At 42.8% G+C, this 25,150-nt stretch overlaps 1 protein-coding gene across 1 annotated transcript in view; it reads right to left on the bottom strand.

Moving 5' to 3' along the window:
• Positions 1–23,734, bottom strand: part of cnga1b (cyclic nucleotide gated channel subunit alpha 1b) — a 34,402-nt gene extending 10,668 nt beyond the window's left edge. The window contains exons 1-8 of the mRNA XM_036958428.2: positions 23,506–23,734; positions 8,789–8,936; positions 8,611–8,676; positions 8,269–8,334; positions 4,234–4,356; positions 3,763–3,867; positions 3,095–3,201; positions 489–663 (exon numbers count right to left, since the gene is read on the bottom strand). Of these exons, the coding sequence (XP_036814323.2) occupies positions 489–663; positions 3,095–3,201; positions 3,763–3,867; positions 4,234–4,356; positions 8,269–8,334; positions 8,611–8,676; positions 8,789–8,910 (764 nt within the window). The 5' untranslated portion in view covers positions 8,911–8,936; positions 23,506–23,734. The remainder of the gene's footprint in view (positions 1–488; positions 664–3,094; positions 3,202–3,762; positions 3,868–4,233; positions 4,357–8,268; positions 8,335–8,610; positions 8,677–8,788; positions 8,937–23,505) is intronic.
• Between the last annotated feature and the right edge of the window lie 1,416 nt (positions 23,735–25,150).

Genomic DNA, 25,150 nt, shown 5'->3' with positions numbered 1-25,150 from the left:
TATCTCTAGTTGACTCACCTGTTGATTCTGAACAGCTTGTTGAGTCGTATCTCTAGTTGACTCACCTGTTGATTCTGAACAGCTTGTTGAGTCGTATCTCTAGTTGACTCACCTGTTGATTCTGAACAGCTTGTTGAGTCATATCTCTAGTTGACTCACCTGTTGATTCTGAACAGCTTGTTGAGTCGTATCTCTAGTTGACTCACCTGTTGATTCTGAACAGCTTGTTGAGTCGTATCTCTAGTTGACTCACCTGTTGATTCTGAACAGCTTGTTGAGTCGTATCTCTAGTTGACTCACCTGTTGATTCTGAACAGCTTGTTGAGTCATATCTCTAGTTGACTCACCTGTTGATTCTGAACAGCTTGTTGAGTCGTATCTCTAGTTGACTCACCTGTTGATTCTGAACAGCTTGTTGAGTCATATCTCTAGTTGACTCACCTGTTGATTCTGAACAGCTTGTTGAGTCGTATCTCTAGTTGACTCACCTGTTGATTCTGAACAGCTTGTTGAGTCGTATCTCGGGGTAGTTGAGTCCGAAGTACACATAGAAGATGTCAGTAGGGATCATGGAGATCAGGTCTAGTTTGTACTGGAGACTGTTTATGTAGCGATCTATCAGCTTCTTCTGATCCTTCACCAGGAGACCCTGTTCCAGGTAACCTACACACAGGGACAGACCTTACCAACAGACCCTGTTCCAGGTAACCTACACACAGGGACAGACCTTACCAACATACCCTGTTCCAGGTAACCTACACACAGGGACAGACTTCACCAACAGACCATGTTCCAGTGAACCTACACACAGGGACAGACCTTACCAACAGACCCTGTTCCAGGTAACCTACACACAGGGACAGACCTTACCAACAGACCCTGTTCCAGGTAACCTACACACAGGGACAGACCTTACCAACAGACCCTGTTCCAGGTAACATACACAGGGACAGACCTTACCAACAGACCCTGTTCCAGGTAACCTACACACAGGGACAGACCTTACCAACAGACCATGTTCCAGGTAACCTACACACAGGGACAGACTTCACCAACAGACCATGTACCAGTGAACCTACACACAGGGACAGACCTTACCAACAGACCCTGTTCCAGGTAACCTACACACAGGGACAGACCTTACCAACAGACCCTGTTCCAGGTAACCTACACATAGGGACAGACCTTACCAACAGACCCTGTTCCAGGTAACCTACACACAGGGACAGACCTTACCGACAGACCCTGTTCCAGGTAACCTACACATAGGGACAGACCTTACCAACAGACCCTGTTCCAGGTAACCTACACACAGGGACAGACCTTACCAACAGACCCTGTTCCAGGTAACATACACACAGGGACAGACCTTACCAACAGACCCTGTTCCAGGTAACCTACACACAGGGACAGACCTTACCAACAGACCATGTTCCAGGTAACCTACACACAGGGACAGACTTCACCAACAGACCATGTACCAGTGAACCTACACACAGGGACAGACCTTACCAACAGACCCTGTTCCAGGTAACCTACACACAGGGACAGACCTTACCAACAGACCCTGTTCCAGGTAACCTACACACAGGGACAGACCTTACCAACAGACCCTGTTCCAGGTAACCTACACACAGGGACAGACCTTACCAACAGACCCTGTTCCAGGTAACCTACACACAGGGACAGACCTTACCAACAGACCCTGTTCCAGGTAACCTACACACAGGGACAGACCTTACCAACAGACCCTGTTCCAGGTAACCTACACACAGGGACAGACCTTACCAACAGACCCTGTTCCAGGTAACCTACACACAGGGACAGACCTTACCAACAGACCCTGTTCCAAGTATTCCAAGTATATTCATTAGGCCGTTCAACACCACCTGGTATCAAAAGTATAGCTGGTTAACAGGAGCCTTTCATTAGGTCGTTCAACACCACCTGGTATCAAAAGTACAACTGGTTAACAGGGATCATTTCAGTAGGGTGTTCAACACCACCTGGTATCAAAAGTACAGCTGTTTAACAGGGAGCCTTTCAGTAGGGTGTTCAACCCCACCTGGTATCAAAAGTACAGCTGGTTAACAGGGAGCCTTTCATTGGGGTGTTCAACACCACCTGGTATCAAAAGTACAGCTGGTTAACAGGGAGCCTATCATTAGGGTGTTCAACACCACCTGGTATCAAAAGTATAGTTGGTTAACAGGGAGCCTTTCATTAGGTCGTTCAACACCACCTGGTATCAAAAGTATAGCTGGTTAACAGGGAGCCTTGCATTAGGTCGTTCAACACCACCTGGTATCAAAAGTACAGCTGGTTAACAAGGAGCCTTTCATTAGGTCGTTCAACACCACCTGGTATCAAAAGTACAGCTGGTTAACAGGGAGCCTTTCAGTAGGGTGTTCAATACCACCTGGTATCAAAAGTATATCTGTATATCTGGGTTAGGGCTAAGGGAGTTAGGGTTAGGGGTTAGGGTTAAGGGAGTTAGGGTTAGGGGGTTAGGGGGGTTAGGGTTAGATTTAGGGGGGTTAGGGTTAGAGTTAGGGTTAGGGGGGTTAGGGGTAAGGGTCAGGGTTTTGGGTTAGGGGTTAGGATTAGGGTAAGGGTTAGGGTTAGGGGCTATGGTTAGGGTTAGGGTTAGGGGTTTGGGGTTAGGGTTAGGGTTAGGGGTTTGGGGTTAGGGTTAGGGGTTAGGGTTAGGGTTAGGGGTTAGGTTTAGGGTTAGGGGTTAGGTTTAGGGTTAGGGTTAGGGGTTTGGGGTTAGGGTTAGGGTTAGGGGTTTGGGGTTAGGGTTAGGGTTAGGGGTTAGGGTTAGGGTTAGGGTTAGGGTTAGGGTTAGGGGTTAGGGGTTAGGGTTTAGGGGTTAGGGGTTTGGGGTTAGGGTTAGGGTCAGGGGTTAGGGTTAGGGTTAGGGTTAGGGGTCAGGTTTAGGGTTAGGGGTTAGGTTTAGGGTTAGGGGTTAGGGTTAGGGTTAGGGTTAGGGGTTAGGGTCAGGGTTAGGGTTAGGGTTAGGGTTCAGGTTCTTACCTGTCCTGATCAGGGTCAGGGCCAGGGTCAGGTTTAGGGTTAGGGTTCAGGTTCTTACCTGTCCTGGTCCTGAACACCATATCTGCCAGGTAGACCACATCAGAGACACAGTCTATGATGAACCAGTAGATCAGAAAGTCTGTCTGGAGCTCCTCAAAACTGGCCCTGACACACACACACACACACACACACGCACGCACGCACGCACGCACGCGCACACACACACACACACACACACACACACACACACACACACAGTCAGAATGTCCTTGGAAGTGTTAATCAACCACCCAATCAGTCAATCAATCAATCAATCAACCACCCAATCAATCAATCAACCACCCAATCAGTCAATCAATCAATCAACCAACCAACCAGTCAGTCAACCAATCAACCACCCAACCAATCAACCACCCAACCAATCAATCAACCACCCAACTAATCAACCACCCAATCAACCACCCAATCAATCAACCACCCAACCAATCAACCACCCAATCAATCAACCACACAATCAATCAATCAATCAATCAACCACCCAACCAATCAATCAACCACCCAACTAATCAACCACCCAAACAACCACCCAATCAATCAACCACCCAACCAATCAACCACCCAATCAATCAACCACCCAATCAATCAACCACACAATCAATCAACCAATCAACCACCCAATCAACCAACCAATCAATCAACAAATTAGCCAATCAGTGTGTTAGTTACCTGGCTATGATGAGGGTCCAGTTGTACATTACAGGAATGGTGATGACAAGGAGCCAGTTATAATACATGTTACCTGCTGGGTCTATCACCGTGATCTCTTTAGGCCTGGCAACACACACACACACACACACACACACACACACACACACACACACACACACACACACACACACACACACACACACACACACACACACACACACACACACACACAGGGAAAAATAGACAAGGCATTCTCTTTAGGCCCGAGGGAGAGAGACTGGGGTCATACAGCACATACAGGGTGTATAAGGGTTATACCATTTTAAAAAGCTTAGTTTACACAGCCACCCCAATTACTTTGTATTGGGCACATCTGGTTTTTGTTGTTGTGTCAATGTGTAAACACATGGAATCAGATCTTTTGGGTTCTGATTTTGTACCGCAGTCAACTTTATAAAAACCCAGCTGGGGCTTTATGAAGACACTTACGCTTCAGCTTTGGCCTTCTCCTCTTTCTCCTTCTTCTCCTTCTCCTCTTTCTCCTTCAACTCCTTCTCCTCTTTCTCCTTCTTCTTCTGTTCCTTTCTCTCCCTTTTCTCCTGTTTTTCTTTCCTTGATAAAAATGGAGGATGAGTGGATGTCACAGTATGAGGCCCAATTTGGACCTATATAGTGCACTAAGCTATGGGCCCTAGTCTAAAGTAGTGCACTACCCTCATAGACCCCTTTATAGTGCACTATAAAGGGAGTAGCATGCCATTTGGGAAACTAGAGGTTCTGTCATGAGATCTGTCTGGAAACTAGAGGTTCTGTCATGAGATCTGTCTGGAAACTAGAGGTTCTGTAATGAGATCAGTCTGGAAACTAGAGGTTCTGTAATGAGATCAGTCTGGAAACTAGAGGTTCTGTAATGAGATCAGTCTGGAAACTAGAGGTTCTGTAATGAGATCAGTCTGGAAACTAGAGGTTCTGTAATGAGATCAGTCTGGAAACTAGAGGTTCTGTAATGAAATCAGTCTGGAAACTAGAGGTTCTGTTATGAAATCTGTCTGGAAACTAGAGGTTATGTTATGAAATCTGTCTGGAAACTAGAGGTTCTGTTATGAAATCTGTCTGGAAACTAGAGGTTCTGTTATGAGATCAGTCTGGAAACTACAGGTGAGATTGTTCTGTAATGAGATCAGTCTGGAAACTAGAGGTTCTGTTATGAGATCAGTCTGGAAACCAGAGGTTCTGTAATGAAATCTGTCTGGAAACTAGAGGTTCTGTTATGAGATCAGTCTGGAAACTATAGGTTTTGTAATGAGATCAGTCTGGAAACTAGAGGTTCTGTTATGAGATCAGTCTGGAAACTAGAGGTCCTGTTATGAGATCAGTCTGGAAACTAGAGGTTCTGTAATGAGATCAGTCTGGAAACTAGAGGTTCTGTTATGAGATCAGTCTGGAAACTAGAGGTCCTGTTATGAGATCAGTCTGGAAACTAGAGGTTCTGTTATGAGATCAGTCTGGAAACTAGAGGTTCTGTCATGAGATCTGTCTGGAAACTAGAGGTCCTGTTATGAGATCAGTCTGGAAACTAGAGGTTCTGTCATGAGATCTGTCTGGAAACTAGAGGTCCTGTTATGAGATCAGTCTGGAAACTAGAGGTTCTGTCATGAGATCTGTCTGGAAACTAGAGGTTCTGTAATGAGATCTGTCTGGAAACTAGAGGTTCTGTCATGAGATCTGTCTGGAAACTAGAGGTTCTGTAATGAGATCTGTCTGGAAACTAGAGGTTCTGTAATGAGATCTGTCTGGAAACTAGAGGTTCTGTAATGAAATCTGTCTGGAAACTAGAGGTTCTGTCATGAGATCTGTCTGGAAACTAGAGGTTCTGTCATGAGATCTGTCTGGAAACTAGAGGTTCTGTCATGAGATCTGTCTGGAAACTAGAGGTTCTGTTATGAGATCTGTCTGGAAACTAGAGGTTCTGTTATGAGATCAGTCTGGAAACTAGAGGTGAGATTGTTCTGTCATGAGATCAGTCTGGAAACTACAGGTGAGATTGTTCTGGAAACTACAGGTGAGATTGTTCTGGAAACTAGAGGTGAGATTGTTCTGTCATGAGATCAGTCTGGAAACTACAGGTGAGATTGTTCTGGAAACTACAGGTGAGATTGTTCTGGAAACTAGAGGTGAGATTGTTCTGGAAACTTGAGGTGAGATTGTTCTGTCATGAGATCTGTCTGGAAACTACAGGTGAGATTGTTCTGGAAACTTGAGGTGAGATTGTTCTGTCATGAGATCTGTCTGGAAACTAGAGGTTCTGTCATGAGATCTGTCTGGAAACTAGAGGTTCTGTCATGAGATCTGTCTGGAAACTAGAGGTTCTGTCATGAGATCTGTCTGGAAACTAGAGGTTCTGTAATGAGATCAGTCTGGAAACTAGAGGTTCTGTAATGAGATCAGTCTGGAAACTAGAGGTTCTGTCATGAGATCTGTCTGGAAACTAGAGGTTCTGTCATGAGATCTGTCTGGAAACTAGAGGTTCTGTAATGAGATCAGTCTGGAAACTAGAGGTTCTGTCATGAGATCTGTCTGGAAACTAGAGGTTCTGTCATGAGATCTGTCTGGAAACTAGAGGTTCTGTAATGAGATCAGTCTGGAAACTAGAGGTTCTGTAATGAGATCAGTCTGGAAACTAGAGGTTCTGTAATGAGATCAGTCTGGAAACTAGAGGTTCTGTAATGAGATCAGTCTGGAAACTAGATGTTCTGTTATGAGATCAGTCTGGAAACTAGAGGTGAGATTGTTCTGTCATGAGATCAGTCTGGAAACTACAGGTGAGATTGTTCTGGAAACTACAGGTGAGATTGTTCTGTCATGAGATCAGTCTGGAAACTACAGGTGAGATTGTTCTGGAAACTACAGGTGAGATTGTTCTGTCATGAGATCAGTCTGGAAACTACAGGTGAGATTGTTCTGGAAACTACAGGTGAGATTGTTCTGGAAACTAGAGGTGAGATTGTTCTGTCATGAGATCAGTCTGGAAACTACAGGTGAGATTGTTCTGGAAACTACAGGTGAGATTGTTCTGGAAACTAGAGGTGAGATTGTTCTGGAAACTTGAGGTGAGATTGTTCTGTCATGAGATCTGTCTGGAAACTAGAGGTTCTGTCATGAGATCTGTCTGGAAACTAGAGGTTCTGTTATGAGATCTGTCTGGAAACTAGAGGTTCTGTTATGAGATCAGTCTGGAAACTAGAGGTGAGATTGTTCTGTCATGAGATCAGTCTGGAAACTACAGGTGAGATTGTTCTGGAAACTACAGGTGAGATTGTTCTGGAAACTAGAGGTGAGATTGTTCTGTCATGAGATCAGTCTGGAAACTACAGGTGAGATTGTTCTGGAAACTACAGGTGAGATTGTTCTGGAAACTAGAGGTGAGATTGTTCTGGAAACTTGAGGTGAGATTGTTCTGTCATGAGATCTGTCTGGAAACTACAGGTGAGATTGTTCTGGAAACTTGAGGTGAGATTGTTCTGTCATGAGATCTGTCTGGAAACTAGAGGTTCTGTCATGAGATCTGTCTGGAAACTAGAGGTTCTGTCATGAGATCTGTCTGGAAACTAGAGGTTCTGTCATGAGATCTGTCTGGAAACTAGAGGTTCTGTAATGAGATCAGTCTGGAAACTAGAGGTTCTGTAATGAGATCAGTCTGGAAACTAGAGGTTCTGTCATGAGATCTGTCTGGAAACTAGAGGTTCTGTCATGAGATCTGTCTGGAAACTAGAGGTTCTGTAATGAGATCAGTCTGGAAACTAGAGGTTCTGTCATGAGATCTGTCTGGAAACTAGAGGTTCTGTCATGAGATCTGTCTGGAAACTAGAGGTTCTGTAATGAGATCAGTCTGGAAACTAGAGGTTCTGTAATGAGATCAGTCTGGAAACTAGAGGTTCTGTAATGAGATCAGTCTGGAAACTAGAGGTTCTGTAATGAGATCAGTCTGGAAACTAGATGTTCTGTTATGAGATCAGTCTGGAAACTAGAGGTGAGATTGTTCTGTCATGAGATCAGTCTGGAAACTACAGGTGAGATTGTTCTGGAAACTACAGGTGAGATTGTTCTGTCATGAGATCAGTCTGGAAACTACAGGTGAGATTGTTCTGGAAACTACAGGTGAGATTGTTCTGTCATGAGATCAGTCTGGAAACTACAGGTGAGATTGTTCTGGAAACTACAGGTGAGATTGTTCTGGAAACTAGAGGTGAGATTGTTCTGTCATGAGATCAGTCTGGAAACTAGAGGTGAGATTGTTCTGGAAACTACAGGTGAGATTGTTCTGGAAACTAGAGGTGAGATTGTTCTGGAAACTTGAGGTGAGATTGTTCTGTCATGAGATCTGTCTGGAAACTACAGGTGAGATTGTTCTGGAAACTTGAGGTGAGATTGTTCTGTCATGAGATCTGTCTGGAAACTACAGGTGAGATTGTTCTGGAAACTAGAGGTGAGATTGTTCTGTCATGAGATCTGTCTGGTCCTTACTCCTTTTTCTCTTTCCTCTCCTTTTTCTCTTTCCTCTCCTTTTTACTTGTCTTCTTCTTCTGTTCCCTAGGAAAGATCAGAGGCACGATTACTGTTGCTGTCATACTGTCATGTTACCCTACCAGTAGACTAAAAGTCATTGCTCTAACACTAGTTAGCATTGGCTTAGCAAAACAACCGCTAACTTCCCTCATACTGCATTTATATCTATATACAAACATTACCCATGAGTTCATCTGACTCTGAGTAAATAGAACAAGAAGCAGTATCCCTTTTTTAGACTTCAGGACTAGGGTCGCAAAGTACGTTATCGTCCATATTTGGGTCTGTGTGTGTTCTTACTCTTCCTCGTTGCTGTTGCTGTTGTTCATGTTGAACGGAACCTGCACAACGGAGCTCCTTAAACACCTGGATGAGAGATCATAATATCAGAAGTCAGTTCTAGGTTCTATGTTCAATGTTCTAAAGTTCTAGGTTCTAGGTTCTAAAGTTCAAGGTTATATGGTCTATGGGTCCTTACCTGTGTACCTCGCCCCTCTCCTCTGTCTCCCCCTCCATATCCTGCAGAACGATGAGTGGCAGAGAGCAGGGCTGGGGGTGGGCGGGGCCAGCAGGGGTCACAGGGGTCACCTTCACTGACATCGCAGGAAGTTCTTCCTCTTGGTTTCCTGTGAGGTCAGAAGTAACAGCCCTATCTCAGATAGAGTAGATGGACTAGGACTAGTTGATACTCAGATAGAGTAGTGGGACTAGTTGATATTCAGATAGAGTAGTGGGACTGGGACTAGTTGATACTCAGATAGAGTAGTGGGACTAGTTGATATCAGATAGAGTAGAGGTTCTAGTTGATACTCAGATAGAGTAGTGGGACTAGTTGATACTCAGATAGAGTAGTGGGACTAGTTGATATCAGATAGAGTAGTGGGACTAGTTGATACTCAGATAGAGTAGTGGGACTAGTTGATACTCAGATAGAGTAGTGGGACTAGTTGATATCAGATAGAGTAGTGGGACTAGTTGATACTCAGATAGAGTAGTGGGACTGGGACTAGTTGATATCAGATAGAGTAGTGGGACTAGTTGATATCAGATAGAGTAGTGGGACTAGTTGATACTCAGATAGAGTAGTGGGACTAGGACTAGTTGATATCAGATAGAGTACTGGGACTAGTTGATACTCAGATAGAGTAGTGGGACTAGTTGATATCAGATAGAGTAGTGGGACTAGTTGATACTCAGATAGAGTAGTGGGACTAGGACTAGTTGATACTCAGATAGAGTAGTGGGACTAGTTGATACTCAGATAGAGTAGTGGGACTAGTTGATACTCAGATAGAGTAGTGGAACTAGGACTAGTTGATACTCAGATAGAGTAGTGTTACTAGTTGATATCAGATAGAGTAGTGGGACTGGGACTAGTTGATATCAGATAGAGTAGTGGGACTAGTTGATACTCAGATAGAGTAGTGGGTCTAGTTGATATCAGATAGAGTAGTGGGACTAGTTGATATCAGATAGAGTAGTGGGACTAGTTGATACTCAGATAGAGTAGTGGGACTAGTTGGTACTCAGATAGAGTAGTGGGACTGGTTGATATCAGATAGAGTAGTGGGTCTAGTTGATATCAGATAGAGTAGTGGGACTAGTTGATATCAGATAGAGTAGTGTTACTAGTTGATACTCAGATAGAGTAGTGGGACTAGTTGATACTCAGATAGAGTAGTGGGACTAGTTGATATCAGATAGAGTAGTGTTACTAGTTGATACTCAGATAGAGTAGTGGGACTGGGACTAGTTAATACTCAGATAGAGTAGTGGGACTAGTTGATACTCAGATAGAGTAGTGGGACTGGGACTAGTTGATATCAGATAGAGTAGTGGGACTAGTTGATACTCAGATAGAGTAGTGGGACTGGGACTAGTTGATATCAGATAGAGTAGTGGGACTAGTTGATATCAGATAGAGTAGTGGGACTAGTTGATATCAGATAGAGTAGTGGGACTAGTTGATATCAGATAGAGTAGTGGGACTAGTTGATATCAGATAGAGTAGTGGGACTAGTTGATATCAGATAGAGTAGTGGGACTAGTTGATACTCAGATAGAGTAGTGGGACTAGTTGATACTCAGATAGAGAAGTGGGACTGGGACTAGTTGATATCAGATAGAGTAGTGGGACTAGTTGATATCAGATAGAGTAGTGGGACTAGTTGATATCAGATAGAGTAGTGTTACTAGTTGATACTCAGATAGAGTAGTGGGACTGGGACTAGTTAATACTCAGATAGAGTAGTGGGACTAGTTGATACTCAGATAGAGTAGTGGGACTGGGACTAGTTGATATCAGATAGAGTAGTGGGACTAGTTGATATCAGATAGAGTAGTGGGACTAGTTGATATCAGATAGAGTAGTGGGACTAGTTGATATCAGATAGAGTAGTGGGTCTGGGACTAGTTGATACTCAGATAGAGTAGTGGGACTAGTTGATATCAGATAGAGTAGTGGGACTAGTTGATATCAGATAGAGTAGTGGGACTGGGACTAGTTGATATCAGATAGAGTAGTGGGACTAGTTGATATCAGATAGAGTAGTGGGACTAGTTGATACTCAGATAGAGTAGTGGGACTAGTTGATATCAGATAGAGTAGTGTTACTAGTTGATACTCAGATAGAGTAGTGGGACTGGGACTAGTTGATATCAGATAGAGTAGTGGGACTAGTTGATACTCAGATAGAGTAGTGGGTCTGGGACTAGTTGATACTCAGATAGAGTAGTGGGACTAGTTGATACTCAGATAGAGTAGTGGGACTGGGACTAGTTGATATCAGATAGAGTAGTGGGACTAGTTGATACTCAGATAGAGTAGTGGGACTGGGACTAGTTGATACTCAGATAGAGTAGTGGGACTAGTTGATACTCAGATAGAGTAGTGGGACTAGTTGATATCAGATAGAGTAGTGGGACTAGTTGATACTCAGATAGATTAATGGGACTGGGACTAGTTGATATCAGATAGAGTAGTGGGACTGGGACTAGTTGATACTCAGATAGAGTAGTGGGACTAGTTGATACTCAGATAGAGTAGTGGGACTGGGACTAGTTGATATCAGATAGAGTAATGGGACTAGTTGATATCAGATAGAGTAGTGGGACTAGTTGATACTCAGATAGAGTAGTGGGACTAGTTGATATCAGATAGAGTAGTGGGACTGGGACTAGTTGATACTCAGATAGAGTAGTGGGACTAGTTGATACTCAGATAGAGTAGTGGGACTAGTTGATACTCAGATAGAGTAGTGGGACTGGGACTAGTTGATACTCAGATAGAGTAGTGGGACTGGGACTAGTTGATACTCAGATAGAGTAGTGGGACTAGTTGATACTCAGATAGAGTAGTGGGACTGGGACTAGTTGATACTCAGATAGAGTAGGGGGACTAGTTGATATCAGATAGAGTAGTGGGACTGGGACTAGTTGATATCAGATAGAGTAGTGGGACTAGTTGATATCAGATAGATTAATGGGACTGGGACTAGTTGATATCAGATAGAGTAGTGGGACTGGGACTAGTTGATATCAGATAGAGTAGTGGGACTAGTTGATACTCAGATAGAGTAGTGGGTCTAGTTGATATCAGATAGAGTAGTGGGACTAGTTGATACTTAGATAGAATAGTGGGACTGGGACTAGTTGATATCAGATAGAGTAGTGTTACTAGTTGATATCAGATAGAGTAGTGGGACTGGGACTAGTTAATACTCAGATAGAGTAGTGGGACTGGGACTAGTTGATATCAGATAGAGTAGTGGGACTAGTTGATACTCAGATAGAGTAGTGGGACTGGGACTAGTTAATACTCAGATAGAGTAGTGGGACTGGGACTAGTTGATATCAGATAGAGTAGTGGGACTAGTTGATATCAGATAGAGTAGAGGTTCTAGTTGATACTCAGATTGAGTAGAGGTTCTAGTTGATATCAGATAGAGTAGTGGGACTGGGACTAGTTGATACTCAGATTGAGTAGTGGGACTGGGACTAGTTGATATCAGATAGAGTAGTGGGACTAGTTGATATCAGATAGAGTAGAGGTTCTAGTTGATACTCAGATTGAGTAGAGGTTCTAGTTGATATCAGATAGAGTAGTGGGACTAGTTGATATCAGATAGAGTAGAGGTTCTAGTTGATATCAGATAGAGTAGAGGTTCTAGTTGATATCAGATAGAGTAGTGGGACTGGGACTAGTTGATACTCAGATAGAATAGTGGGACTGGGACTAGTTGATACTCAGATAGAGTAGTGGGACTGGGACTAGTTGATATCAGATAGAGTAGTGGGACTAGTTGATATCAGATAGAGTAGTGGGACTAGTTGATATCAGATAGAGTAGAGGTTCTAGTTGATATCAGATAGATTAATGGGACTAGTTGATATCAGATAGAGTAGTGGGACTGGGACTAGTTGATATCAGATAGATTAATGGGACTAGTTGATATCAGATAGAGTAGTGGGACTAGTTGATACTCAGATAGAGTAGTGGGACTGGGACTAGTTGATATCAGATAGATTAATGGGACTAGTTGATACTCAGATAGAGTAGATGGACTAGGACTAGTTGATACTCAGATAGAGTAGTGGGACTGGGACTAGTTGATACTCAGATAGAGTAGTGGGACTAGTTGATACTCAGATAGAGTAGTGGGACTAGTTGATTCTCAGATAGAGTAGTGGGACTGGGACTAGTTGATATCAGATAGAGTAGTGGGTCTGGGACTAGTTGATACTCAGATAGAGTAGTGGGACTGGGACTAGTTGATATCAGATAGAGTAGTGGGACTGGGACTAGTTGATATCAGATAGAGTAGTGGGTCTGGGACTAGTTGATATCAGATAGAGTAGTGGGACTAGTTGATATCAGATAGAGTAGTGGGACTAGTTGATATCAGATAGAGTAGAGGTTCTAGTTGATACTCAGATAGAGTAGTGTTACTAGTTGATACTCAGATAGAGTAGTGGGCCTAGTTGATACTCAGATAGAGTAGTGGGACTAGTTAATACTCAGATAGAGTAATGGGTCTGGGACTAGTTGATACTCAGATAGAGTAGTGGGACTAGTTGATATCAGATAGAGTAGTGGGACTGGGACTAGTTGATATCAGATAGAGTAGGGGGACTAGTTGATTCTCAGATAGAGTAGTGGGACTGGGACTAGTTAATACTCAGATAGAGTAGTGGGTCTGGGACTAGTTGATACTCAGATAGAGTAGTGGGACTAGTTGATACTCAGATAGAGTAGTGGGACTAGTTGATACTCAGATAGAGTAGTGGGACTAGTTGATACTCAGATAGAGTAGTGTTACTAGTTGATACTCAGATAGAGTAGTGGGACTAGTTGATTCTCAGATAGAGTAGTGGGACTGGGACTAGTTGATATCAGATAGAGTAGTGGGACTGGGACTAGTTGATATCAGATAGAGTAGTGGGACTGGGACTAGTTGATATCAGATAGAGTAGTGGGACTAGTTGATATCAGATAGAGTAGTGGGACTAGTTGATACTCAGATAGAGTAGTGGGACTAGTTGATACTCAGATAGAGTAGTGGGACTAGTTGATATCAGATAGAGTAGTGGGACTAGTTGATACTCAGATAGAGTAGTGGGTCTGGGACTAGTTGATATCAGATAGAGTAGTGTTACTAGTTGATACTCAGATAGAGTAGTGGGACTAGTTGATATCAGATAGAGTAGTGGGACTAGTTGATACTCAGATAGAGTAGTGGGACTAGTTGATACTCAGATAGAGTAGTGGGACTAGTTGATATCAGATAGAGTAGTGGGACTAGTTGATATCAGATAGAATAGGGGGACTAGTTGATACTCAGATAGAGTAGTGGGACTGGGACTAGTTGATATCAGATAGAGTAGTGGGACTAGTTGATATCAGATAGAGTAGTGGGACTAGTTGATATCAGATAGAGTAGTGGGACTAGTTGATATCAGATAGAGTAGTGGGACTAGTTGATATCAGATAGAGTAGTGTTACTAGTTGACACTCAGATAGAGTAGTGGGACTAGTTGATACTTACATAGAGTAGTGGGACTAGTTGATACTCAGATAGAGTAGTGGGACTAGTTGATATCAGATAGAGTAGTGGGACTAGTTGATATCAGATAGAGTAGTGTTACTAGTTGACACTCAGATAGAGTAGTGGGACTGGGACTAGTTGATATCAGATAGAGTAGTGGGACTAGTTGATATCAGATAGAGTAGTGGGACTAGTTGATATCAGATAGAGTAGTGGGACTAGTTGATATCAGATAGAGTAGTGTTACTAGTTGATACTCAGATAGAGTAGTGGGACTGGGACTAGTTGATATCAGATAGAGTAGTGGGACTAGTTGATATCAGATAGAGTAGTGGGTCTAATTGATACTCAGATAGAGTAGTGGGACTAGTTGATACTCAGATAGAGTAGTGGGACTAGTTGATACTCAGATAGAGTAGTGGGACTAGTTGATACTCAGATAGAGTAGTGGGACTAGTTGATATCAGATAGAGTAGTGGGACTAGTTGATACTCAGATAGAGTAGTGGGACTAGTTGATATCAGATAGAGTAGTGGGACTAGTTGATACTCAGATAGAGTAGTGGGACTAGTTGATATCAGATAGAGTAGTGGGACTAGTTGATATCAGATAGAGTAGTGGACTAGGACTAGTTGATACTCAGATAGAGTAGTGTTACTAGTTGATATCAGATAGAGTAGTGGGACTAGGACTAGTTGATACTCAGATAGAGTAGTGGGACTAGTTGATATCAGATAGAGTAGTGGGACTAGTTGATATCAGATAGAGTAGTGGGACTAGTTGATATCAGATAGAGTAGTGGGACTAGTTGATATCAGATAGAGTAGTGGGACTAGTTGATACTCAGATAGAGTAGTGGGACTGGGACTAGTTGATATCAGATAGAGTAGTGGGACTAGTTGATATCAGATAGAGTAGTGGGACTGGGACTAGTTGATATCAGATAGAGTAGTGGGTCTAATTGATATCAGATAGAGTAGTGGGACTGGGACTAGTTGATATCAGATAGAGTAGTGGGACTGGGACTAGTTGATATCAGATAGATTAGTGGGACTAGTTGATACTCAGATAGAGTAGTGGGACTAGTTGATACTCAGATAGAGTAGTGGGACTAGTTGATACTCAGATAGAGTAGTGGGACTAGTTGATACTCAGATAGAGTAGTGGGACTAGTTGATACTCAGATAGAGTAGTGGGACTGGGACTAGTTGATATCAGATAGAGTAGTGGGTCTAATTGATATCAGATAGAGTAGTGGGACTGGGACTAGTTGATATCAGATAGAGTAGTGGGACTGGGACTAGTTGATATCAGATAGATTAGTGGGACTAGTTGATACTCAGATAGAGTAGTGGGACTAGTTGATATCAGATAGAGTAGTGGGACTGGGACTAGTTGATATCAGATAGAGTAGTGGGACTAGTTGATACTCAGATAGAGTAGTGGGACTAGTTGATATCAGATAGAGTAGTGGGACTGGGACTAGTTGATATCAGATAGAGTAGTGGGACTAGTTGATACTCAGATAGAGTAGTGTTACTAGTTGATACTCAGATAGAGTAGTGGGACTAGTTGATATCAGATAGAGTAGTGGGACTAGGACTAGTTGATATCAGATAGAGTAGTGGGACTAGTTGATATCAGATAGAGTAGTGGGACTGGGACTAGTTGATATCAGATAGAGTAGTGGGACTAGTTGATATCAGATAGAGTAGTGGGACTAGTTGATATCAGATAGAGTAGTGGGACTAGTTGATATCAGATAGAGTAGTGTTACTAGTTGATACTCAGATAGAGTAGTGGGACTAGTTGATATCAGATAGAGTAGTGGGACTAGTTGATATCAGATAGAGTAGAGGTTCTAGTTGATACTCAGATAGAGTAGTGGGACTAGTTGATATCAGATAGAGTAGAGGTTCTAGTTGATACTCAGATAGAGTAGTGTTACTAGTTGATACTCAGATAGAGTAGTGGGACTAGTTGATACTCAGATAGAGTAGTGGGACTAGTTGATACTCAGATAGAGTAGTGTTACTAGTTGATACTCAGATAGAGTAGTGGGACTGGGACTAGTTGATATCAGATAGAGTAGTGGGACTAGTTGATACTCAGATAGAGTAGTGGGACTGGGACTAGTTGATACTCAGATAGAGTAGTGGGACTGGGACTAGTTGATACTCAGATAGAGTAGTGGGACTAGTTGATATCAGATAGAGTAGTGGGACTAGTTGATATCAGATAGAGTAGTGGGACTAGTTGATACTCAGATAGAGTAGTGGGACTAGTTGATATCAGATAGAGTAGTGTTACTAGTTGATACTCAGATAGAGTAGTGGGACTAGTTGATATCAGATAGAGTAGTGGGACTAGTTGATATCAGATAGAGTAGAGGTTCTAGTTGATACTCAGATAGAGTAGTGGGACTAGTTGATATCAGATAGAGTAGTGGGACTAGTTGATATCAGATAGAGTAGTGGGACTGGGACTAGTTGATATCAGATACAGTAGTGGGACTAGTTGATACTCAGATAGAGTAGTGGGACTGGGACTAGTTGATACTCAGATAGAGTAGTGGGACTAGTTGATACTCAGATAGAGTAGTGGGACTAGTTGATACTCAGATAGAGTAGTGGGACTGGGACTAGTTGATACTCAGATAGAGTAGTGGGACTAGTTGATACTCAGATAGAGTAGTGTTACTAGTTGATACTCAGATAGAGTAGTGGGACTAGTTGATACTCAGATAGAGTAGTGGGACTGGGACTAGTTGATATCAGATAGAGTAGTGGGACTAGTTGATATCAGATAGAGTAGTGGGACTAGTTGATACTCAGATAGAGTAGTGGGACTAGTTGATACTCAGATAGAGTAGTGGGACTAGTTGATATCAGATAGAGTAGTGGGACTAGTTGATATCAGATAGAGTAGTGGGACTGGGACTAGTTGATATCAGATAGAGTAGTGGGACTGGGACTAGTTGATATCAGATAGAGTAGTGGGACTAGTTGATACTCAGATAGAGTAGTGGGACTAGTTGATACTCAGATAGAGTAGTGGGACTAGTTGATATCAGATAGAGTAGTGGGACTAGTTGATATCAGATAGAGTAGTGGGACTGGGACTAGTTGATACTCAGATAGAGTAGTGGGACTAGTTGATATCAGATAGAGTAGTGGGACTAGTTGATATCAGATAGAGTAGTGGGACTGGGACTAGTTGATATCAGATAGAGTAGTGGGACTAGTTGATATCAGATAGAGTAGTGGGACTAGTTGATATCAGATAGAGTAGTGGGACTAGTTGATATCAGATAGAGTAGTGGGACTGGGACTAGTTGATATCAGATAGAGTAGTGGGACTAGTTGATATCAGATAGAGTAGTGGGACTAGTTGATATCAGATAGAGTAGTGGGACTAGTTGATACTCAGATAGAGTAGTGGGACTAGTTGATATCAGATAGAGTAGTGTTACTAGTTGATATCAGATAGAGTAGTGGGACTAGTTGATACTCAGATAGAGTAGTGGGACTAGTTGATATCAGATAGAGTAGTGGGACTAGTTGATATCAGATAGAGTAGTGGGACTAGTTGATACTCAGATAGAGTAGTGGGACTAGTTGATATCAGATAGAGTAGTGGGACTAGTTGATATCAGATAGAGTAGTGGGACTAGTTGATACTCAGATAGAATAGTGGGACTGGGACTAGTTGATATCAGATAGAGTAGTGTTACTAGTTGATATCAGATAGAGTAGTGTTACTAGTTGATATCAGATAGAGTAGTGGGACTAGTTGATATCAGATAGAGTAGTGGGACTAGTTGATATCAGATAGAGTAGTGGGACTAGTTGATATCAGATAGAGTAGTGGGACTAGTTGATATCAGATAGAGTAGAGGTTCTAGTTGATACTCAGATAGAGTAGTGTTACTAGTTGATATCAGATAGAGTAGTGGGACTAGTTGATATCAGATAGAGTAGTGGGACTAGTTGATATCAGATAGAGTAGTGGGACTAGTTGATACTCAGATAGAGTAGTGGGACTGGGACTAGTTGATATCAGATAGAGTAGTGGGACTAGTTGATATCAGATAGAGTAGTGGGACTAGTTGATATCAGATAGAGTAGTGGGACTAGTTGATATCAGATAGAGTAGTGGGTCTGGGACTAGTTGATATCAGATAGAGTAGTGGGACTAGTTGATATCAGATAGAGTAGTGGGACTAGTTGATATCAGATAGAGTAGTGGGACTAGTTGATATCAGATAGAGTAGTGGGTCTGGGACTAGTTGATATCAGATAGAGTAGTGGGACTAGTTGATACTCAGATAGAGTGGTGGGACTAGTTGATATCAGATAGAGTAGTGGGACTAGTTGATACTCAGATAGAGTAGTGGGACTGGGACTAGTTGATATCAGATAGAGTAGTGGGACTAGTTGATATCAGATAGAGTAGTGGGACTAGTTGATATCAGATAGAGTAGTGGGACTAGTTGATATCAGATAGAGTAGTGGGACTAGTTGATATCAGATAGAGTAGTGGGACTAGTTGATATCAGATAGAGTAGTGGGACTGGGACTAGTTGATACTCAGATAGAGTAGTGGGACTAGTTAATACTCAGATAGAGTAGTGGGACTGGGACTAGTTGATACTCAGATAGAGTAGTGGGACTAGTTGATACTCAGATAGAGTAGTGGGACTGGGACTAGTTGATACTCAGATAGAGTAGTGTTACTAGTTGATATCAGATAGAGTAGTGGGACTAGTTGATACTCAGATAGAGTAGTGTTACTAGTTGATATCAGATAGAGTAGTGGGACTAGTTGATATCAGATAGAGTAGTGGGACTAGTTGATACTCAGATAGAGTAGTGGGACTAGTTGATATCAGATAGAGTAGTGGGACTAGTTGATACTCAGATAGAGTAGTGGGACTGGGACTAGTTGATATCAGATAGAGTAGTGGGACTAGTTGATATCAGATAGAGTAGTGGGACTAGTTGATATCAGATAGAGTAGTGGGACTAGTTGATATCAGATAGAGTAGTGGGACTGGGACTAGTTGATACTCAGATAGAGTAGTGGGACTAGTTAATACTCAGATAGAGTAGTGGGACTGGGACTAGTTGATACTCAGATAGAGTAGTGGGACTAGTTGATACTCAGATAGAGTAGTGGGACTGGGACTAGTTGATACTCAGATAGAGTAGTGGGACTAGTTAATACTCAGATAGAGTAGTGGGACTGGGACTAGTTGATACTCAGATAGAGTAGTGGGACTAGTTGATACTCAGATAGAGTAGTGGGACTAGTTGATATCAGATAGAGTAGTGGGACTAGTTGATATCAGATAGAGTAGTGGGACTGGGACTAGTTGATATCAGATAGAGTAGTGGGACTAGTTGATATCAGATAGAGTAGTGGGACTGGGACTAGTTGATATCAGATAGAGTAGTGGTACTAGTTGATATCAGATAGAGTAGTGGGACTAGTTGATACTCAGATAGAGTAGTGGGACTGGTTGATATCAGATAGAGTAGTGGGACTAGTTGATATCAGATAGAGTAGTGGGACTAGTTGATACTCAGATAGAGTAGTGGGACTAGTTGATATCAGATAGAGTAGTGGGACTAGTTGATACTCAGATAGAGTAGTGGGACTGGGACTAGTTGATACTCAGATAGAGTAGTGGGACTAGTTGATATCAGATAGAGTAGTGGGACTAGTTGATATCAGATAGAGTAGTGGGACTAGTTGATATCAGATAGAGTAGTGGGACTAGTTGATACTCAGATAGAGTAGTGGGACTGGGACTAGTTGATATCAGATAGAGTAGTGTTACTAGTTGATACTCAGATAGAGTAGTGGGACTAGTTGATACTCAGATAGAGTAGTGGGACTAGTTGATATCAGATAGAGTAGTGGGACTAGTTGATATCAGATAGAGTAGAGGTTCTAGTTGATACTCAGATAGAGTAGTGGGACTAGTTGATACTCAGATAGAGTAGTGGGACTAGTTGATACTCAGATAGAGTAGTGTTACTAGTTGATATCAGATAGAGTAGTGGGACTAGTTGATATCAGATAGAGTAGTGGGACTAGTTGATACTCAGATAGAGTAGTGGGACTAGTTGATATCAGATAGAGTAGTGGGACTAGTTGATACTCAGATAGAGTAGTGGGACTGGGACTAGTTGATATCAGATAGAGTAGTGGGACTAGTTGATATCAGATAGAGTAGTGGGACTAGTTGATATCAGATAGAGTAGTGGGACTAGTTGATATCAGATAGAGTAGTGGGACTGGGACTAGTTGATACTCAGATAGAGTAGTGGGACTAGTTAATACTCAGATAGAGTAGTGGGACTGGGACTAGTTGATACTCAGATAGAGTAGTGGGACTAGTTGATACTCAGATAGAGTAGTGGGACTGGGACTAGTTGATACTCAGATAGAGTAGTGGGACTAGTTAATACTCAGATAGAGTAGTGGGACTGGGACTAGTTGATACTCAGATAGAGTAGTGGGACTAGTTGATACTCAGATAGAGTAGTGGGACTAGTTGATATCAGATAGAGTAGTGGGACTAGTTGATATCAGATAGAGTAGTGGGACTGGGACTAGTTGATATCAGATAGAGTAGTGGGACTAGTTGATATCAGATAGAGTAGTGGGACTGGGACTAGTTGATATCAGATAGAGTAGTGGTACTAGTTGATATCAGATAGAGTAGTGGGACTAGTTGATACTCAGATAGAGTAGTGGGACTGGTTGATATCAGATAGAGTAGTGGGACTAGTTGATATCAGATAGAGTAGTGGGACTAGTTGATACTCAGATAGAGTAGTGGGACTAGTTGATATCAGATAGAGTAGTGGGACTAGTTGATACTCAGATAGAGTAGTGGGACTGGGACTAGTTGATACTCAGATAGAGTAGTGGGACTAGTTGATATCAGATAGAGTAGTGGGACTAGTTGATATCAGATAGAGTAGTGGGACTAGTTGATATCAGATAGAGTAGTGGGACTAGTTGATACTCAGATAGAGTAGTGGGACTGGGACTAGTTGATATCAGATAGAGTAGTGTTACTAGTTGATACTCAGATAGAGTAGTGGGACTAGTTGATACTCAGATAGAGAAGTGGGACTAGTTGATACTCAGATAGAGAAGTGGGACTGGGACTAGTTGATATCAGATAGAGTAGTGGGACTGGGACTAGTTGATACTCAGATAGAGTAGTGCGACTAGTTTATACTCAGATAGAGAAGTGGGACTGGGACTAGTTGATATCAGATAGAGTAGTGGGACTAGTTGATACTCAGATAGAGTAGTGGGACTAGTTGATACTCAGATAGAGAAGTGGGACTGGGACTAGTTGATATCAGATAGAGTAGTGGGACTGGGACTAGTTGATACTCAGATAGAGTAGTGCGACTAGTTTATACTCAGATCGAGCAGTGGGACTGAAACTAGTTGATACTACAGCTAGCTGGTCAGATTCCTCCATGATTACAACCTGTCAGAACCACATAACTCAATGGCAGCCATGTTATCGAACCTAGAACAGAATGTTTCGAGGCTGTCAACTCTGTTCTAAAGACTCATGATGTACAGTGGAGGACTTCGATGAAGGGTGAGCCGCTAGAGACGTTGATGAAATGTTTTCTGCTAGGCAACAGGCTTACAGACATGACAGTGCAGTCCTCGGTCATCTCGCCCTCGCCCTCTCCCTCTCTGTCTTTGTCTGTATGTCTGTCTGTCTCTATCTCTCTCTCTCTCTCTCTCTCTCTCTCTCTCTCTCTGTCTCTCTCTCTCTCTCTCTGTCTGTCTGTCTCTCTCCTCTTTCCCTCTGTCTCTCTCTCTCTCTCTCTGTCTCTCTGTCTCTCTCTCCTATTTCCCTCCGGCTCTCTCTCTCGCTCTCTCGCTCTCTCGCTCTCTCTCTCTCTCTCTCTCTCTCTCTCTCTCAGCTATCTGATACATCCCTAACGTCTATTGAACAAGAATAACTCAGCCTCCCAGCTGAGGAGGCATCTGATTGGTAGAAACAGAGCTTTGATGTATGTCACTATTAATTAACATAATCAATCTAAAGCCAATCAACGTAAGAGGAACATTCATAGAAATCTGTTATATACGATACATATGATCATCATATATATTACTTCATTCAGAGAACTTGTGAAAATGTACTAGATATTAATCTTGATCAATGTCTTCCAAACCAATCAGAGCTAAAGAATGGCTATGGCCAACCAGATTGAAGGAGGAGTTATTGAATGAACTAATAACTAACGAATCAGGATGATTAGATAAATGATTCCAAAGGGAATGAGTCACTGCAAGTCAATTAAAACACTTTGGTCAATTGGAACTGAGTGCGTGGGGTTATCTGAAGATCCAACCACATTGTTAAATGACCAAGGCCCATTGTTAAATGACCAAGGCCCATTGTTAAATGACCAAGGCCCATTGTTAAATGGCCAAGGCCCATTGTTAAATGGCCAAGGCCCAATGATAAATGACCAAGGCCCATTGTTAAATGACCAAGGCCCAATGATAAATGACCAAGGCCCATTGTTAAATGACCAAGGCCCAATGATAAATGACCAAGACCCATTGTTAAATGACCAAGGCCCAATGATAAATGACCAAGGCCCATTGGTAAAGGACCAAGGCCCAATGATAAATGACCAAGGCCCATTGGTAAAGGACCAAGGCCCAATGATAAATGACCAAGGCCCATTGGTAAAGGACCAAGGCCCAATGATAAATGACCAAGGCCCATTGTTAAATGACCAAGGCCCAATGATAAATGTCCAAGGCCCATTGGTAAAGGACCAAGGCCCAATGATAAATGACCAAGGCCCATTGGTAAAGGACCAAGGCCCAATGATAAATGACCAAGGCCCATTGTTAAATGACCAAGGCCCAATGATAAATGTCCAAGGCCCATTGGTAAAGGACCAAGGCCCAATGATAAATGACCAAGGCCCATTGGTAAAGGACCAAGGCCCAATGATAAATGACCAAGGCCCATTGGTAAAGGACCAAGGCCCAGAGCACATACGTATCAAACAACAACAACAACAACAACATAACAACATGAAGCATGATATTTCTGAAGTATCTCCTCCACTCTGCAACTCACCTGTTGCTAGGTTATTCCTGCCCCTAGTTAGCTAAAGACATGCCCTTCCTCTCTTTCTACACACAGAACTCCTGCAGTGGTACCGTCCACCAACCAGGGTGCTCGCTCATCGTCATGGAAACCCCTTGGCTCGGACCTGACCCCGCGTCACACACCACAAATTGGAAGCGTTTGAAATATTCCAGGTAAAACTCTGTGTGTCTCGAGGATCACTGGAACGCTCTGACCCTGAGGAGGGTTTAGGGGATTAGGAACATGGATAATAACGTGGCCATCACACACACACACACACACACACACACACACACACACACACACTGCACACTGCACACTGCACACTGCACACTTCGCACACACACACACACACACACACACACACACACACACACACACTGCACACTGCACACTGCACACTTCGCACACACACACACGCACACTGCACACGCACACGCACACACACACACACACACATACACACACACACACACACACACCCTGGATCCTGTTTCTCATGAAGTGTGCTGGGAGCAGCATTTAACCAGAAGAGTAGAATTAATAGGATTACAAAGACTTAGAACAGTGAGATGTGTGTGTGTGTGTGTGTGTGTGTGTGTGTGTGTGTGTGTGTGTGTGTGTGTGTGTGTGTGTGTGTGTGTGTGTGTGCCTGATTAGAGGCGATCGAGCTGAGTATGCTGGATCTAGAGACAATTCATGGCTCCATTTCAATTCATCATCTCGCTCATTCCTCTCCTTGTATCCTCACTCCTCGCTTCCTTCTCAAAACCAATTAGAGAAGAAGATCCGAGGGGAGGGGGCTTGGAGCTTCTCCGCCCATACGATTGAGAAGGAGGTGGCGAAGAAGGAGGAAGGATCATGCAAAGGTAAATTGAGACGGTTGGAACCGTGCAGGGTGAAGTTTCCTCCTACACACTGATCCTGGGTCAGGTTAGAATGTCCCACAGTTGGGTCCTAGATCTGGAGCTAGAGGAAAACACCAAGGTAGATAACATGTCCTATAACGCCCCCTAGGGGAATGACTATGCAACTGTCTGTCACACTTCTACACTGCAATCAGCTCCAATTTTACACTGCTGCTACACAACTAAAACTACTACTACACTACCACAACACTACCACTACACTACCACAACACTACTACACTACTACTACACTACTACACTACTACTACACTACTACACTACTACTACACTACTACTACACTACGACTACACCACTACACTACTACACTGCTACACTACTACTACACTACTACACTACTACTACACTACTACACTACTACACTACCACAACACTACTACACTACTACTACACTACTACACTGCTACACTACTACTACACTACTACACTACTACACTACTACACTACGACTACACCACTACACTACCACAAAACTACTGCACTACTACTACACTACTGCACTACTACTACACTACTGCCCTACTACTACACTACTGCACTACTACTACACTACTGCACTACTACTACTACACTACTGCACTACTACTACACTACTGCACTACTACTACACTACTGCACTACTACTACACTACTGCCCTACTACTACACTACTGCACTACTACTACACTACTGCACTACTACTACACTACTGCACTACTACTACAAT

This window comes from Oncorhynchus mykiss, chromosome 21, assembly GCF_057628025.1.
Source record: "Oncorhynchus mykiss isolate SJ-2025 chromosome 21, ASM5762802v1, whole genome shotgun sequence".
In the NCBI taxonomy this organism is placed as follows: Eukaryota; Metazoa; Chordata; class Actinopteri; order Salmoniformes; family Salmonidae; genus Oncorhynchus; species Oncorhynchus mykiss.
This window is presented reverse-complemented; position numbering and strand designations above follow the sequence as displayed.